The sequence below is a fragment of the Ambystoma mexicanum genome, chromosome 6q (genome assembly GCF_040938575.1).
Source record: "Ambystoma mexicanum isolate Mex_15411 chromosome 6q, UKY_AmexF1_1, whole genome shotgun sequence".
In the NCBI taxonomy this organism is placed as follows: domain Eukaryota; kingdom Metazoa; phylum Chordata; class Amphibia; order Caudata; family Ambystomatidae; genus Ambystoma; species Ambystoma mexicanum.
Genome location: NC_090937.1, coordinates 1562572051 through 1562587166, shown reverse-complemented (window position 1 = coordinate 1562587166; position 15116 = coordinate 1562572051). Strand labels below are relative to the sequence as shown.

The 15116-nt window shown below is 45.5% G+C and overlaps 1 protein-coding gene across 1 annotated transcript in view; it reads left to right on the top strand.

Annotated features, from left to right (window-relative positions):
- Nucleotides 1-15116, top strand: part of ATP6V1B1 (ATPase H+ transporting V1 subunit B1) — a 433722-nt gene that overhangs the window by 303856 nt on the left and 114750 nt on the right. The window contains exons 6-8 of the mRNA XM_069632272.1: nucleotides 761-900; nucleotides 7545-7646; nucleotides 11186-11283. Coding sequence (XP_069488373.1) covers nucleotides 761-900; nucleotides 7545-7646; nucleotides 11186-11283 — 340 coding nt within the window. The remainder of the gene's footprint in view (nucleotides 1-760; nucleotides 901-7544; nucleotides 7647-11185; nucleotides 11284-15116) is intronic.

The following is a 15116-nucleotide window of genomic DNA, read 5'->3' as shown; positions in this document are numbered from 1 at the left end:
TCGTGTACACTCCTATTGTACTCTTTAGATATCTCCCCTCGAGAAAAGGAAAGGGGAACAACAGCACAAATAAAATCAAGGAACATTCCGGGGACATAGCAATGACCAGAGGGTTCTGTGCTTCAATTACCAAGTAGATAATGCACTCTAAGCTGCTATTTCATTTATTACAACACTCACTGTAACATTAAAGTGTTGGTAACAATGCACCATTTGTGCTCATTCTAACAACCTCAGGATTTGGACGTGAGGATGAAATGGCCATAACATCTTCTTGGCTTTTTGGCTAAGGTCAAGTCTAGTGTGTGTTCTTTAAGGAGCACGCTACATATGCTTTTAGTCATTTGGCCAGGCTGAGGCCTTCACCCTTGCCATTTAGAGGCCATTGGACTTGGCTGCACTCTTCAGCTATGATGGGAGCATGGATGTCACCCATGTGAGATGACTCTGTAATGAGGCATGTGCCAGGGGTGCATGGCAAGGTACAGTTTGGACTGAGCATGAGTGCATAATATGTTGTGACAACCACCCGTGAGCGATTGTGAAGCCCGCACAGGACGGCTACATGAACGCCATCCCTAAGGGGGTACCTTTATAAGAACACTTAGCCCTGAGAGGTGTACAATAATCAGAGCACGCCTGAAAGTTTCCAAGGGCAACTTAAAGTAGCTGTGTGTCTCTTGAAATATCCCTGCCAGTTGCTTAAAATCAGTCACAGGTGCCTTGAGTGATTTGCGTTTTGTGTTTTTTCATGTTTCAGGGCAGCCGATTAACCCTAACTGTCGAACCTACCCCGAAGAAATGATCCAGACTGGAATCTCCCCCATCGATGTCATGAACAGCATTGCCAGGGGCCAGAAGATTCCAATTTTCTCTGCTGCTGGACTTCCGCACAATGATGTATGGGTCGCAACATGGAGCAAATACGTTTACTGCGAAAAATGCTGCTGATCAAATGTCAACCCAATTAAGGATTTCACAGAAAACTGAGCCCTCTGATATTGATACATATCTAATCTGAATATGTATAGATAAAAAATGGTGTGGGATAATTGTTCTTCACTCCCTTTATACAAAGGGATCTTTTCAATATTTTAATCCAGATTCCATTAGAAAGAGAGAATTTCAATCCACCCTTTCTCTTCAAATTTGAGCTGCTGGAATGACAATTTATCCATTCATAAAAAGATACTGCAGTCTGGTAGCGATGGCCTAGGTCTTCAGAGGCAGCACACGACTTAACATTGAAAGATCAATCTTCTAGTGACAAGCTCCACTGGGATGCAGGCAAAGGTCTTTCAGGAGAAATCGGTGCCGGGGAAGGGACTTGGGAGAACTGAAATTGGAAGATGTAAATTGAAAGTGTTATTTGGGCATACGTTTGGCCCGCACACTAAGCCAAAGGTATCATGATGGTTTTTTGGTTCTTGAATCGACAGTCTGAGGATAATCATGCAAACCTCTTTCAAATTGTACCCCGGACACTGCAGGGGACAGCAGTGGCACTTAGGGATCAAAGTGTGGATCAAGAACTAAATTTGCTTGAAGAAGCGTCTTAGGAGCAGGCAATAGATGTCGATAAGGTGCTTCTATTGATAGATACCATATGGATTTAAACATGACAGTATTAAAGTCATAAAATCATAGCACCTCAATGCCTCTGGGCTGTAGTGCGCTCTATAAATCCAAAAATAAAATAAATAAAATAAAAGTCAAAGGTAGTCTAGACGTTTCTCAATTATTGTATAAAGCTCCACCGGTCAGTTACAGATCCATCCCACTGTGCCGAAGTGTGTACATTAGCTATTTCTGGATGCTCATTGGTGGAATTCTGGCACATGGATTCCTGGTAGCAGCTGCTTGTAGTAGGAATGTTAACTCCCCAAGCTTGAGGGTGATGGGTCCAGGGATGTGAAGGCACTCCCCTGCACACTCACACCAGAAACAATACAGCCCGCTAGGGAAAAAGGCCCGAGACACTCTTTCAAGGATAACAAGTATTTCATTCTACAAAAATAGGAATGCATCAGCAAAGAATTCTTCTGCTACGGAACGTTCTGAGGTCCGTTGGCATGTGCAGTACATTATAAGCACAAAAAGCATCACTAATGACATCCTAAACAGTACAATTCTACTATACGGATGGGCAAAGGCCTATAGATGTAGGGCCTGCTCCATATCGAATGTCAGACCATTCGTCCATCTTCGCCTGTCCATTTCTGTTCACGTGGGTGCTGCTAGGCTCGTCATCCGCGGTGAGCTGACCTAACAATTAATTAGCTACTCGAACACAGAATGTTATTCTCACGATTGTAACAATGGACCTGGCAGATACAGGGTTGGGCTCGGGGGAGAACTGAGGACACAATAACTCACACTAACTTCACTTGTTTCAAGACAGATCAGCAACTCCAACTTTTCCACCTTAGGTTTGAGCTTTAATTCTGATGCCACCCTACACTTTGCTGCATAAATCACATGAGCCATTCCTGAATGCATGATAGCCTTGCCTTCTGTTCTTAGTGATCGATCGAGGGGTCTAAAGGTTTTATGGTCTGTGGTCTGGGCTTGGATGGTACTGTGGCATGTGAGGGTCATGGATCAAAGCATGGTAAAGCCATATTTGTCACGTAGGGATCGTTGGGGGCAGGAGGGCCTTGCTATCTGTTCTGCGGGGTGGTACTGCCAAGAGGCATTCTGCTCCCTTCTCATTACCTTGCGGGGCGCATTCTTCCCAGTCACGAGGGCCTGTAGTTGTGGGAACAATGGAGGAGGTTGTGGATCTCACAGATCTGGCCAAGGTGGGGGTGGTGTTCGTGCTCATGAAAGGGTCCTAATCCTAATACACAGAATACTGTTCACCAAGCTTGGGCCTAACTTCTAAGATGGCTGCTACTTGCCAAGATGGAGTTCTGCACCAGCACCTGCCCTATAAATCATTCTGTATGCACTAAGGTACTCGTGCCCCCCTGTCTCCCCTTTATGTGTACTCCCCACCTCCCTGCTCCCTGGATGCCCTCTATTAGCTTCTAGTTTTTGTTCGGTATCACCTACGGGTGTGGGTAGACCCTCGCTCCTTCCAAACTGGTGTTATGGGTAGGATTCTCTGGTAACCCTCATTTAGTTCCTGTAATAGAAAAGGTGAAAGTGACAGAAATATTGACAACAACACTGCCCTTTTAACTCCTTAAGTGCCAAGTATGCGTGTCCTTTTTGCATAAACATGCATACTAGCCTGGCCCTTAACCCATCCATCAAGTACCCTGGATCAAGCTGGGTCAACCATCCACACCCTTCCTGCAGACTGGTGACAAGCGCCTCCTCCCCATTTTGGGGCACAGTCATAGCAGCACTATCTGGAGGTGGATTTGGAGCTCCAAGCAGACTGGGAAAAACATAAAGGAGACTGCAAACAAAATCTCAGTCCCACGCCAGAGCCCACCATGATATCACAGGTCCTACACAGACTGTTACGCAACCTTGTTCGCGCGTTAGGGTTCACAGAGTTCACAGAAATAAAGACCTTGCACCAGGCTGACCAACATTTCCAGATGGACGCCACATTAAAGTAACACACCACAGCTCTCGCGTCTCCCTGCAGAAAGCACTTATGGCATACAAGAAATCCAGGAGGCTGGACCAGCCATCTTGACATAATCAATTTGTGAGAACAGGTCAACATTGTGACCGCAGCCAACACTAGTCCCTCACCAACTGAGTCAGACAGTGTGGGTGTTTAGAATAGGTGATAATGGCAAAACTTTGGAGACAGTTGAAGAGAGGGAGGAGAGAGAGGTGGAAAGGGTCTAGAAGGAGAGAGGTGCCTAGACTTTAGAAAGAGGTTGTGACAAAGGAGAAGCTTGAAGTGTATGTTGAATAGTACAGCGGAGAAGGAGCTGGGTGAAGAGAATGAGGAGGAGGCTGGAAAACAGGAAACGCAGGTGGTAGTGAACACGAGGAAGGAAGTCGCTGGGGACCAGGAGGAGATGCAAGAAGGATTAAGAGGGAGATTGCTGGAGATCATGAGGCATGGGTGGACTGGGGTCATCTTCTATTTTTCTATTCTTCACCCGGACCGCCACGCTGACAAGTTCTGGGCCTTTAGCAATGGGCCAGTCTTGTCAGGCACCCCGGCCGGCCGACAGCCATCACTGCCCTGTGCGTTCCTGGTATCTGTAACGATGCTGGGAGAGCTCCCATCGCTGCCCGGTGATCAAAGTATTTTAAAACCTGGGGGATGGCTCGAGACCAAACCTCCTGATGGAGCCACCACTTGCTGCTGCTTCTCTTCCCTCCTTTCTTAAACTGTTCTCCAACGATTTGATTTAGAATCCTTTTTCCCCTGCCCAGCCCATTCTTAGGTAGTGGGAAGGGGAGCTTCAGCCTTTGTTTTATTCCAAACATTCCAGCCAGCCCCATGGTAGGCTGGATGGTTTAGTCCAGGTAGGTGCCCTAAATAAACATAAACACACACACCCTGACTAAAGTATCAGGCGGTTCCTTTCCGACCGTCTGACACCGTTAGCAATGGTGCTGGTGCTTCCGTGTCCCCATTCCCATGGAGTCCTATGGAGCTACACGGGAATGGGGACTTACAGTTTCCGCCACCTGACATCCCGGGCCGCAGGGACTTGTAATGTCCTGGTGGCACCGGGATCTCAGGCGGCTGAACGGTTTTACGAGTTCAGTGGCAACCCGCCGGTAGCATCGGCGGGTTACTGCTGACATTGTAATGAGATCCATTAAACACTATCTTTATAATTTCAAGATTTCTACCTATCTCTAGTGTAAGGATAGATTAGGGACAAGATGATCGCCTTGGTAACAGGAGGATACCATGCTAAAGCCTTAACACATCCCTCAGATTGTCCCTCAATGTCATCCCTCCATTCCGCTTGGGAGCATTATAAAAGCTGACCTCAATATATGTCCATACATACGATGTATTAGGAGAGTCTACAAAAACCCTGGTCCAATCTCAAACCAAGCTCTATAAAAAATATAGCACCAGTCCTCCTTGTAGACGCCATACTGGATTTCTTTTTGCAAACATTAAGAACCCTTCTAACTCCAGTGGTGTCAAATGCCAGCTCTTAGGCGGCTATTTCCACCTTCTCAATCCATTCACGCCAATCCTTATTATCCAGCTCCTTAGGTAATTCAGGAATATTCCAGGATAAACAAAAGAATTGCAAAGTATGGTTTTCTTTGATCATTTCACTACATTTCAGAAAGTTAATTCAGAAAAGGCTACACCCCCTGACCACTGCTTCTTGATGATATGTAATTTGTCATTTGTATAGCACCTTTTCCCATTGGTATGGCCTCAAAGAGCTGTAGGTGAACACCCTCGTGGGACTGCAGTGAAAGGTATGGGAAATTTGTTAGAGGAGTTTAGAATGCGTGTGTGCATTTTGGCCAACACGAAGTTTGGTGGGGATGGCCACGCCCCTGTTAGCTACCCATGTCGAGCAGGCATGTGGATGGGTGCTGTGAGGTAGTCGGGAGTTTGTGCGAGTGCAGGAGACTCATTAGGTGTCCAGCTAGACCGCATTTTTGTTGTGGGACTTAGCTGCATTTTAATAGGAGAGGTGATATGCATTGTATCCTAGAATGGTGTATGGTGGCAAGTGCGTGTGGGTGGGTGGCCGTGCCTGCGGCTAATATCCATCAACATGGAGTGTGATACGTACCCTTCAGTCCCACTGGTTCCTTGATCTCGTCGATGTAGATCGGAATTATGTCCTGGGGTCGGCTGGAGTTTATTCTTGATGATAAACTTCCTCCATTTGCCCCCGTTGGGCTCATCTCAGGTTTAGGTTTTGAGTTGCTGCTCTTTCTCCATAGCGACTTCTGTACATTGAGAGGTAGCTGTGAATTTTAGAGCCATCGCCTTTCTGGTTGTTTAATACAAACCACATTTGAGCTTTTCTCTAATTCTCCTTTATCGTTACCCACAGGGCTGAGCGCAGGTCTTCGGTCTTTCACTCTCTCTCACAACTTCTGCTGCAATTTGGTTCTTTCCAATTGCTCCATAGAAAATCTGAGACCTAGCCATAGGGTGAGCATAAGTAAGCATGGCATCGGGTCGAACGGAACATACCACAAGTGCCTGAGGTACATCTTAGCAGAAGCAGAACAGTTCTCAGATGGCGGCTAAACAATTATGCGGTTGTATACGAATTGATCGTTTTACAACTGCTCGAATGACAATTGACCTTTTCACAATTGACCGAATTGTGAAGGTCAATTGTACCATATATGTGGGGGGAAACCCCCCAGAACCCCCCACCCAACGCCAAACCCCCCAAAACCCATATATATATATTCGGTCAATTGTAAAAAGGTCAATTGCGTCCCTTTAAATTCGGTCAATTGTTCATTCGAACAATTGTAAACGACCAATTTGGGTAATACCCAATTATGCTACCCTGCTTGTTTCCTTCTTGGATCCTTGATAACCTAAGATAGATAGCAGGTTAGAGCCTTGGTGAGGAATGATTCTGGCAGATGCCTACAAGTCAACCTGGTGCGTGTCCGGGGTGCAGAAGGATTGTAGGGTGAGCTCATTGAAGTCAAAAGAGCTGAGCAGGTTTCTGTACGGTGTTGGAGGTTTATCACAAGGCAAACTCCTGTGGCAGTCATTTGGCTTGCTCAGAAGGTGAGCATGATTCCAAGTAGGTTGACAACATGGAAAAGAGCGAGGTGAAGGGAGGGGAGCCTGTTCCCTGTTATGTTCAGGTCAGTCTAGAGCTTTAATATGTCTGGTGCCACTTTGTACCAGGCTTGGACTTTCCTACAGGGCAATCGGGTAATATCCAAGGTGCACACAGAAAATGCTAGTGTGGGCCAGTTTGTTTGCTTAAAGTGGGCCAGGTTTTTTGGCTAAAGTGGGTCAGTTTGATGAGGTCCTTCACTGCGCAGCTAGTACTTTTGACCAGTGTTAATGAACAAATACTCTTTCATAGGCACAATTTGCAAACCCATTTAACAACAATATACTCCATGAGTACTACTCAAACAGTCTGTTACAAAATGAACAAATTGTCATTTGTGACTCTGGGCCAATTTATTATTGGTGCCTGAGCCAATTTTATGCCACAGTTCGACCCTGCTTTTGACCATTTTTAAGTGCTGTTAGAGCTCTCTGCATGTGAACCATCTTTATAAACAAAAGTGGTCTGAAGGCAGGCGCAGACTGGCTTATAGGGCAATAGGCCCATGAGCGAACCAAAAACACAAAATGCTTGTCTGGGCCAATTTTTTGGATCAAAGTGGCCAGTTTGATGAGTTACTTCACTATGTGATTAATAGTTTGGACCAGTGTTGCTGATTAAATATTCTTTAAAATGTACAATTTGTATCATATTTTATCAAAATCCTCCCAATCGGGTGCTAATCAAACAGCGTCACAAAAGGAATGAATTCACATTTGTAACTGTGGGCCACTTTTTCGTTGGTGCCAGAGACAATTTTATGCCCCAGTCCGAACCTGTCCGAAGGAGACACTTACTTAATTTGATTGTGTTTCCTCTTTCTTCCAGATTGCGGCCCAGATTTGTCGACAAGCAGGGTTGGTTAAGAAATCTAAAGACGTGATGGACTACCATGAAGACAACTTTGCCATCGTCTTTGCAGCTATGGGTGTAAGTAAAGCACTGAACTGCATATATAGTGCTGCTTTCACAAGCGCGATCCTTGCTTATGCTTGGCCCATCCTCTTTCTTTACAAACATGACAGGAGGCAGCCAGGGAATGAAATTCATCTCATCAAGTCAGTGTGAACAAGAAGAGGACATCCCTAATGTCAGAATACATTTGCTATGTTAAAATGTTTTAAATTGCATGTGTAACTAGCAAAGAAGCAGATGTTATGCATCACCTTAAGGGCAAGATTTATTTAATGGTAAATGCTGAAAGCAACACAATATAACATGGTATTGTAATCCATGGGGAGTATTAGTTGTATGTGAGAAAATAAAACGAGTGAATGAATGGCCCATTTAGACTTGGGCAGATTTTCTGGGTGAAATACTGACATTGACAGTTACCACCTCCGCAGATGGCATATCACAAAATCTTCCCAATTTAGAATGTACCATTGGAGGAATACCATCAGTGCAAGTGGTAAACAAAAAAGTATTTTGTAAAAAAAAATGCCTACCCATTCACTGCTTCACTGTAAAGATTGAAACGGATAATGGTTTGAACTAGGACTATACACTTCCTTATGCAGATAAGGGTCAGCTCTGAACCTTTTATGCATAGTACAGGTAAGGAGGTGAGGGGCGCCCTTTCCGAGGCTGATTTGTAAAAACATTTTTTTATAATGCATAAGTCCAAAAAAGTTTGGGTTAAATTTGGTATTTTTACCTCTTCCTCTGTGAAGGAGATACAATTAGACAGAGCTTCGGCAGAAAGACTGCCTGTAGTATTACTGACAGTTTCCATAGAATACCACTGGTGGTATTTCACAAATCCCTGAATTAGGGGGATGCTAAAATCGTCAGTATTTAGCAACTCGAAGTGAATCCCCAAGTGAGGCATATGATGAGGTGGCATTGAAATGGCAAAACTGGCAAAACTCAGTGTGTCCAGCAGCAGTCCCTATCCGATGTCAGTATCTGTCTCATAAAATTGGAGTACTAAGGAGGAAGAAAAAACAAGTGCCAAGAGCGCCTGAGAGATGAGCTGATAAGTGTAGATAAACATCATACGCATGGGTGTAAACAGCGCAGGGAATGGGCCGGAACAAGACACAGCGGCATCATACGCATAGGTGTAAACAGCGCAGGGAATGGGCCAGAACAAGACACAGCGGCATCATACGCATGGGTGTAAACAGCACAGGGAATGGGCCAGAAAAAGACACAGCGGCATCATACGCATGGGTGTAAACAGCACAGGGAATGGGCTGGAAAAAGACACAGTGGCATAATGCGCAGGGGTGTAAACAGCACAGGGAATGGGCCGGAAAAAGACACAGCAGATTCATACGCATGGGTGTAAACAGCACAGGGAATGGGCCGGAAAAAGAGACAGAGGCATCATACGCATGGGTGTAAACAGCGCAGGGAATGGGCCAGAACAAAGACACAGCAGCATCATACGGAGGGGATTAAACAGCGTAGGGAATGGGTCGGAATAAGACACAGCGGCATCATACGCATGGGTGTAAACAGCGCAGAGAATGGCCCGGAACAAGACACAGTGGGATAATATGCAGGGGTGTAAACAGCGCAGGGAATGGGGCGGAACAAGACACAGCGGCGCCATACGCAGGGGTGTAAACAGCGCAGGGAATGGACCAGAAAAAGACACAGCGGCATCATACGCATGGGTGTAAACAGCGCAGGGAATGGGCTGGAAAAAGACACAGTGGCATAATCCGCAGGGGTGTAAACAGCACAGGGAATGGGCCGGAAAAAGACACAGCGGATTCATACGCATGGGTGTAAACAGCGCAGGGAATGGGCCGGAAAAAGAGACAGAGGCATCATACGCAGGGGTGTATTCAGCGCAGGGAATGGGCCAGAACAAAGACACAGCAGCATCATACGCAGGGGATTAAACAGCGCAGGGAATGGGTCGGAATAAGACACAGCGGCATCATACGCATGGGTGTAAACAGCGCAGAGAATGGCCCGGAACAAGACACAGTGGGATAATATGCAGGGGTGTAAACAGCGCAGGGAATGGGGCGGAACAAGACACAGCGGCGCCATACGCAGGGGTGTAAACAGCGCAGGGAATGGACCAGAAAAAGACACAGCGGCATCATACGCATGGGTGTAAACAGCACAGAGAATGGGCCGGAACAATACACCGCGGCATCGTACCCATGGGTGTAAACAGTGCAGGGAATCGACCAGAACAAGATATAGCGGCATCATACGCATGGGTGTAAACAGTGCAGGGAATGGGCCAGAACAAAGACACAGCAGCATCATACGCATGGGTGTAAACAGCGCAGGGAATCGGTCAGAACAAGACACAGCAGCACTCCTGCAAAAAGTTTCTTTTCGTAGCCCTGTGTCTCATCAGTAGACACTTTCAGAACACGCGCGAAGCGCTGTCTAACAGTACTGGATGCTGAAACTGCCGAAGCCTCATGTACAGCTTTATAGCTGCTCAGACTGATATATATGTCCTGCAATTCATAGACATCTCTTTATTAGGGTGTATATTGTGTCCCATCAAAACAGAAGAGTCCATTATTCACTTAAAAGGTTTTCTTACTGAAAACCTTTTACCGTCGACCTGTAATGAGGCCCACAACCTGGCCGGCCGCCACGCCTCCTCCTTCACAAAGCCCTGCCCCCTCCTAAGAAGTTACGGTCCACAGAATAAATGTTTTCTGTTTCCAGCACTAGTTGTAGGTATAAAATAAGCAAATTCATTTAGCATGAAAAGATGTAATACATTTAGTTCCGACTGTTGTTTCTTTTGTTGTTTTATATAGCTCTAACAAGGTGATTACATTACATTAAGACACCACAGAATTCTGCAAAGCTAAAATAAAAAGGGCAGATGAGAAAGATCTCATCAAACAGATGCATCAGAGACTGTATTGGTGTGGCCTCGGACCCCAAACATATGAAAGGGACCCCGGGAAAGCCCTCCCTCCACAAATGTCAATTAGTAAGTTCCCAAATGTGTCTGCTAGGGACAGCCTTCCTTACACTTCCAGTTTTCCTCTGGAGATCCACTGATGCTGAGAAGCCAGGGCCCCTCTTAGTACAGTACAAGCCCTTCTATAAGTCACCTGCATATACCAATCCACCCAAACTCCATCCCAGCGCTGCAGTTATCTTCTTGCGTTAAAAGGTAGCCGTGCGGTGAACCCTCAATGTCTCCGTAAGGGGCCCTGCTCTTTACATGAACATCTGCTGCGTTGAGGCGGATCAATGGGGACTGGGAAGTGAGAAAGCTCTCAGCCCAGACAGAAATGCCCAATGTGTGAATCATTGAGTGCAAAATGTGTGTGCAATTTGTTGTATCTTGCCCTAAACTGCTGATGGTAAGCACACCTTGTTCTGTCAATGCAGGAATGCTTTCACGCATTATGGATCTTTTGATGGATAAGCGTTTGATCAGTATTCTTACTAACAAGCATAGTGTGTTGGAGCAGCGACTCTAGTGCCACATCGGTGGAGCTCACTAACACTATTGACAATCTTTGCAGGTGAACATGGAGACCGCCCGGTTCTTCAAGAGTGACTTTGAGGAGAACGGGAGCATGGAGAACGTGTGCCTCTTCCTGAACCTCGCCAATGACCCCACGTGAGTAGATTGCATGGGCTTATCACTGCAGCACATTTTTCTTTCCCCATTACATCCGGGTTTCTGTAATCCAATATCAAGTAGATCCTACATGACATACTGTCCTATCCTGGTTTCTGTAATCTGATCTGAAGTAGATATAGACGCGCCAAGACAGACTGTCCTATCCTGGTATCTGTAATCTGATCTGATGTCTATATAGACGCGCCAAGACAGACTGTCCTATCCTGGTATCTGTAATCTGATCTGATGTCTATATAGACGCGCCAAGACAGACTGTCCTATCCTGGTATCTGTAATCTGATCTGAAGTCGATATAGACGCGCCAAGCCATACTGTCCTTCCTGGTTTCAGCAATCTGATCTAAAGTAGCTGTAGACGCGCCAAGCCATACTGTCCTATCCTGGTTTCTGCAATCTGATCTGAAGTCGATATAGACGCGCCAAGAGAGACTGTCCTATCCTGGTATCTGTAATCTGATCTGATGTCTATATAGACGCGCCAAGCCATACTGTCCTATCCTGCTATCTGTAATCTGATCTGATGTCTATATAGACGCGCTAAACCATACTGTCCTATCCTGCTATCTGTAATCTGATCTGAAGTCGATATAGACGCGCCAAGCCATACTGTCCTTCCTGGTTTCAGCAAACTGATCTAAAGTAGCTGTAGACGCGCCAAGCCATACTGTCCTATCCTGGTTTCTGTAATCTGATCTGAAGTCGATATAGACGCGCCAAGCCATACTGTCCTTCCTCCATTCAGATCTCAAGTAGACAGTACATGCCACATTGTCCTTTCCTAGTTTCTGTCATCTGATCTGAAGTACACCCTACACGAAAATCTGTTCTATCCTGGTTTCTATAATATGAACTCAAGTAGACCCTCCATCCTATATCGTCCTATCCTGGTTTCTGCAATCTGATCTTAAGTAGACCATCCATGTCGTACCGTCCTATCTTGGCTTCCATAAAATGATCTCAAGTAGATACTGCACATTATACTAGACCCTTCACGCAATACCGTCATATCCTGGTTCTATAGTCTGCTCTCAAGTAGGCCCCACACACCATACTGTCCTATGTAGGGCCCCTCATGTTCTAGATGCTGCTCTTACAATAAATGTTCGAAGTAGAACCTGAAAAATAAATTTAGAACTGCATGAAATCAAATCAGGGTATGGAGAATGTGATATAAAAAGTACTTAATGCAGTTTTGTAAAACTGATGTACTGTAAATTGCCCCACCCCATGCAGAAAGTATTATCCCTTCACATATTAGTGCCAGAAGAGAGAAAAGACAAAGGGCCTGAATCACAGAGCGGTTTCCAATGTGATTGTGCCATTAAGGAATCAGGCCCAAAAGGTGCTCCTTATTTATTTATTTATTTATTTATTTATTTATTTATTTATTTATTTATTGTAGCGTCCATAGCCCAGAGGCATCTAGGCGCCAGTTACAGAAAGTGCATCGTACAGAGTATTGTTCAAAATGCAAGAATACGCATATGGTTACAACATGTCAAAATACATACTGGCGCAGCCTCACCTCGTGGTGCGGGTGGCTGTTTCATGCATGCAGACATGCAAAGATGTCATGATAGGTAAATGTTTACATGCTGGCGCAGCCTCACCTCCTGGTGCGAGGGGCTGCTTCATGCATGCAGACAGGCAAAGATGTCACGATAGGTACATGTTTACATGCTGGCCCAGCTTCACCTCATGGTGCAGTGGGCTGCTTCATGCATACAGACAGGCAAAGATGATAGTAGTTAGAGGCTATGCATCAAACAATATGGGGTATGGGTCTGCTTGAGATGACGTTGGTTCATATGATGGTAATATGCTGCTGTGCATGGAACAGTGTGATGTGTGGTGCTCGTTAATGTATGTAGCGCAAACCTATCTGGTAAGCAACAGAGTGCTGCACAAATGGTTAAGATCTCATTGCTCGATATGAGACTAATGAGCTCCTGTGCATCGAACAGTATGATTTGAGGGGTCTGGCTTAAACCACATTGGTCCATTTGAAGTTAGTGTGCTACTGTACACGGAACAGTGTGATGCATGGGGTCTGGTTAAGATCACAATAGCCCATATGTAATGCAATTTAAGTGGTCTTGTATAGCACCCTTCTGCCACTATTGGCGGCTCTGCAAGAAAATAGGGGAGTGGTATTCATTAGTGGAACAGTGGGGGAGACGGACGCAAAAACCTGTGATATTGATGGGTGCAGGTCAGAAGCATCCAGTTCCTGAGTGCCAGTCTGCTTTCTCTGGGCTTGGCAGAGAAACGTAGTAGAAGATTATCCACAGGGACGAGCCCAGGACGTGATAGACTACAGTGCTTTGGGTCTGGCTAAAAATAGGGATAAAGAGGAAAGTAGAGCTCAGTCGTGGCTCGATTACTGTTTATTTGCAAATGGCTACCTGTGGTGGCCGTCTGTGGGCGGTTTCTGCGTGTAGTTTAAGGTGTTAGGAGATCTTTAAGCGGAATGGGCTAGTCGGGGGAAGCAGAGGGTTGTCCTTATAAGGCAAAACAACCTGCAACCCTGTACTCTTACCCCTGCTCATTTGTAACAGGTTCCATTTCTTTAGCTATAAATAGCACCCCTCCCTCTCTCTCTCTGTCTCAAATAGATTAATTGTACCCCATGAGGAACAAAACCAGCATCTGCGAGTTGGGAGATAAGGGAAGGGGCGGTGTAGAAAATCACACATTACCTGCTCATGATTATGGGAGGTAAGAACTTAATGTTCAGTGGGAGTGCAGCTTGAAATCTGCGTACCGCAGTCACCCATTTCACCTTCCTTAGTGTATTGGTTAGAATGCTGGGAGATGTGTTGAGACAGGCCCAAATGTGCCAAATAATGAAGAAATACTCAATAACAGAGTAACTCCAAGTGCACAAGAAAATCCAGCTTTATTGCAAAGCAACCAGACGCTGGAAGAGCATACAGCAAACAGTCTTCAAAATGGTGGCAAGTACAACAACCTTTTATCATACAGAAATGTCATAATTTATGTCATGGTTAGTACAGTTAAAACAATCTTATATTATCTTGCATGATTCGTTATAAAATATGGGATATATAATAATCTATAAGTGAACTCCTCTTAGTTGGTCCTTCTACAACCCATAACCCTTCCTCGGGCAAACCCTCTAAAAGATAGCATTCTAATATGATGTGCCATTGGTTGGCATTCTACTGCACTCAGTCAATAAGAAAAACATAGTTTCATTGGTCAGATATTTTCTCATTTGACCTCAACATCGTACATGATGCCAAATTATGTGGTGGGTAGGGAGGGATGGACAAACCGCCATAATCCAGTTTTAAATGAGGTACTCCCCTCTGTTCCCACGCCTGAGGTCTTATCTGTCCACCTTTGTTCAAAGTCTTGGCTGTTGTCTCTGTGTCTGGATGTGCTAAGGAAGTGGCAGGTGCACTTTCTATCTTGGTCTGGAATAAATGCCCTTTGTGAGACTCACGTGGTAAGGTACCACTGTTTAGAGCTAATTTCTATAAATGTATTGCATTTCCTGCTGTTCTAACATGTTCGTATTGTCCTCTGACAGCCACTCGGGCGTTGTGTATTCAGACGTTATAGGGCCGCTTGGCAAGGCAGCCACTTGCACCTGGCATTCAAGGATATGGGCCTCATTTTAACCCTGGCGTACGGTACTGGCACCCTTCATTATGGGAGCACCGATTACGAGGTTCCCTTTACGGGACCCGCTAAGGACGCCTGGTAAAACCAGGTGTCCTTAGCGGGTCCCGCGAGGGGAAGAGGGAGCTAATAACGGGCCGTTATTAACGGCACCGTTATTAG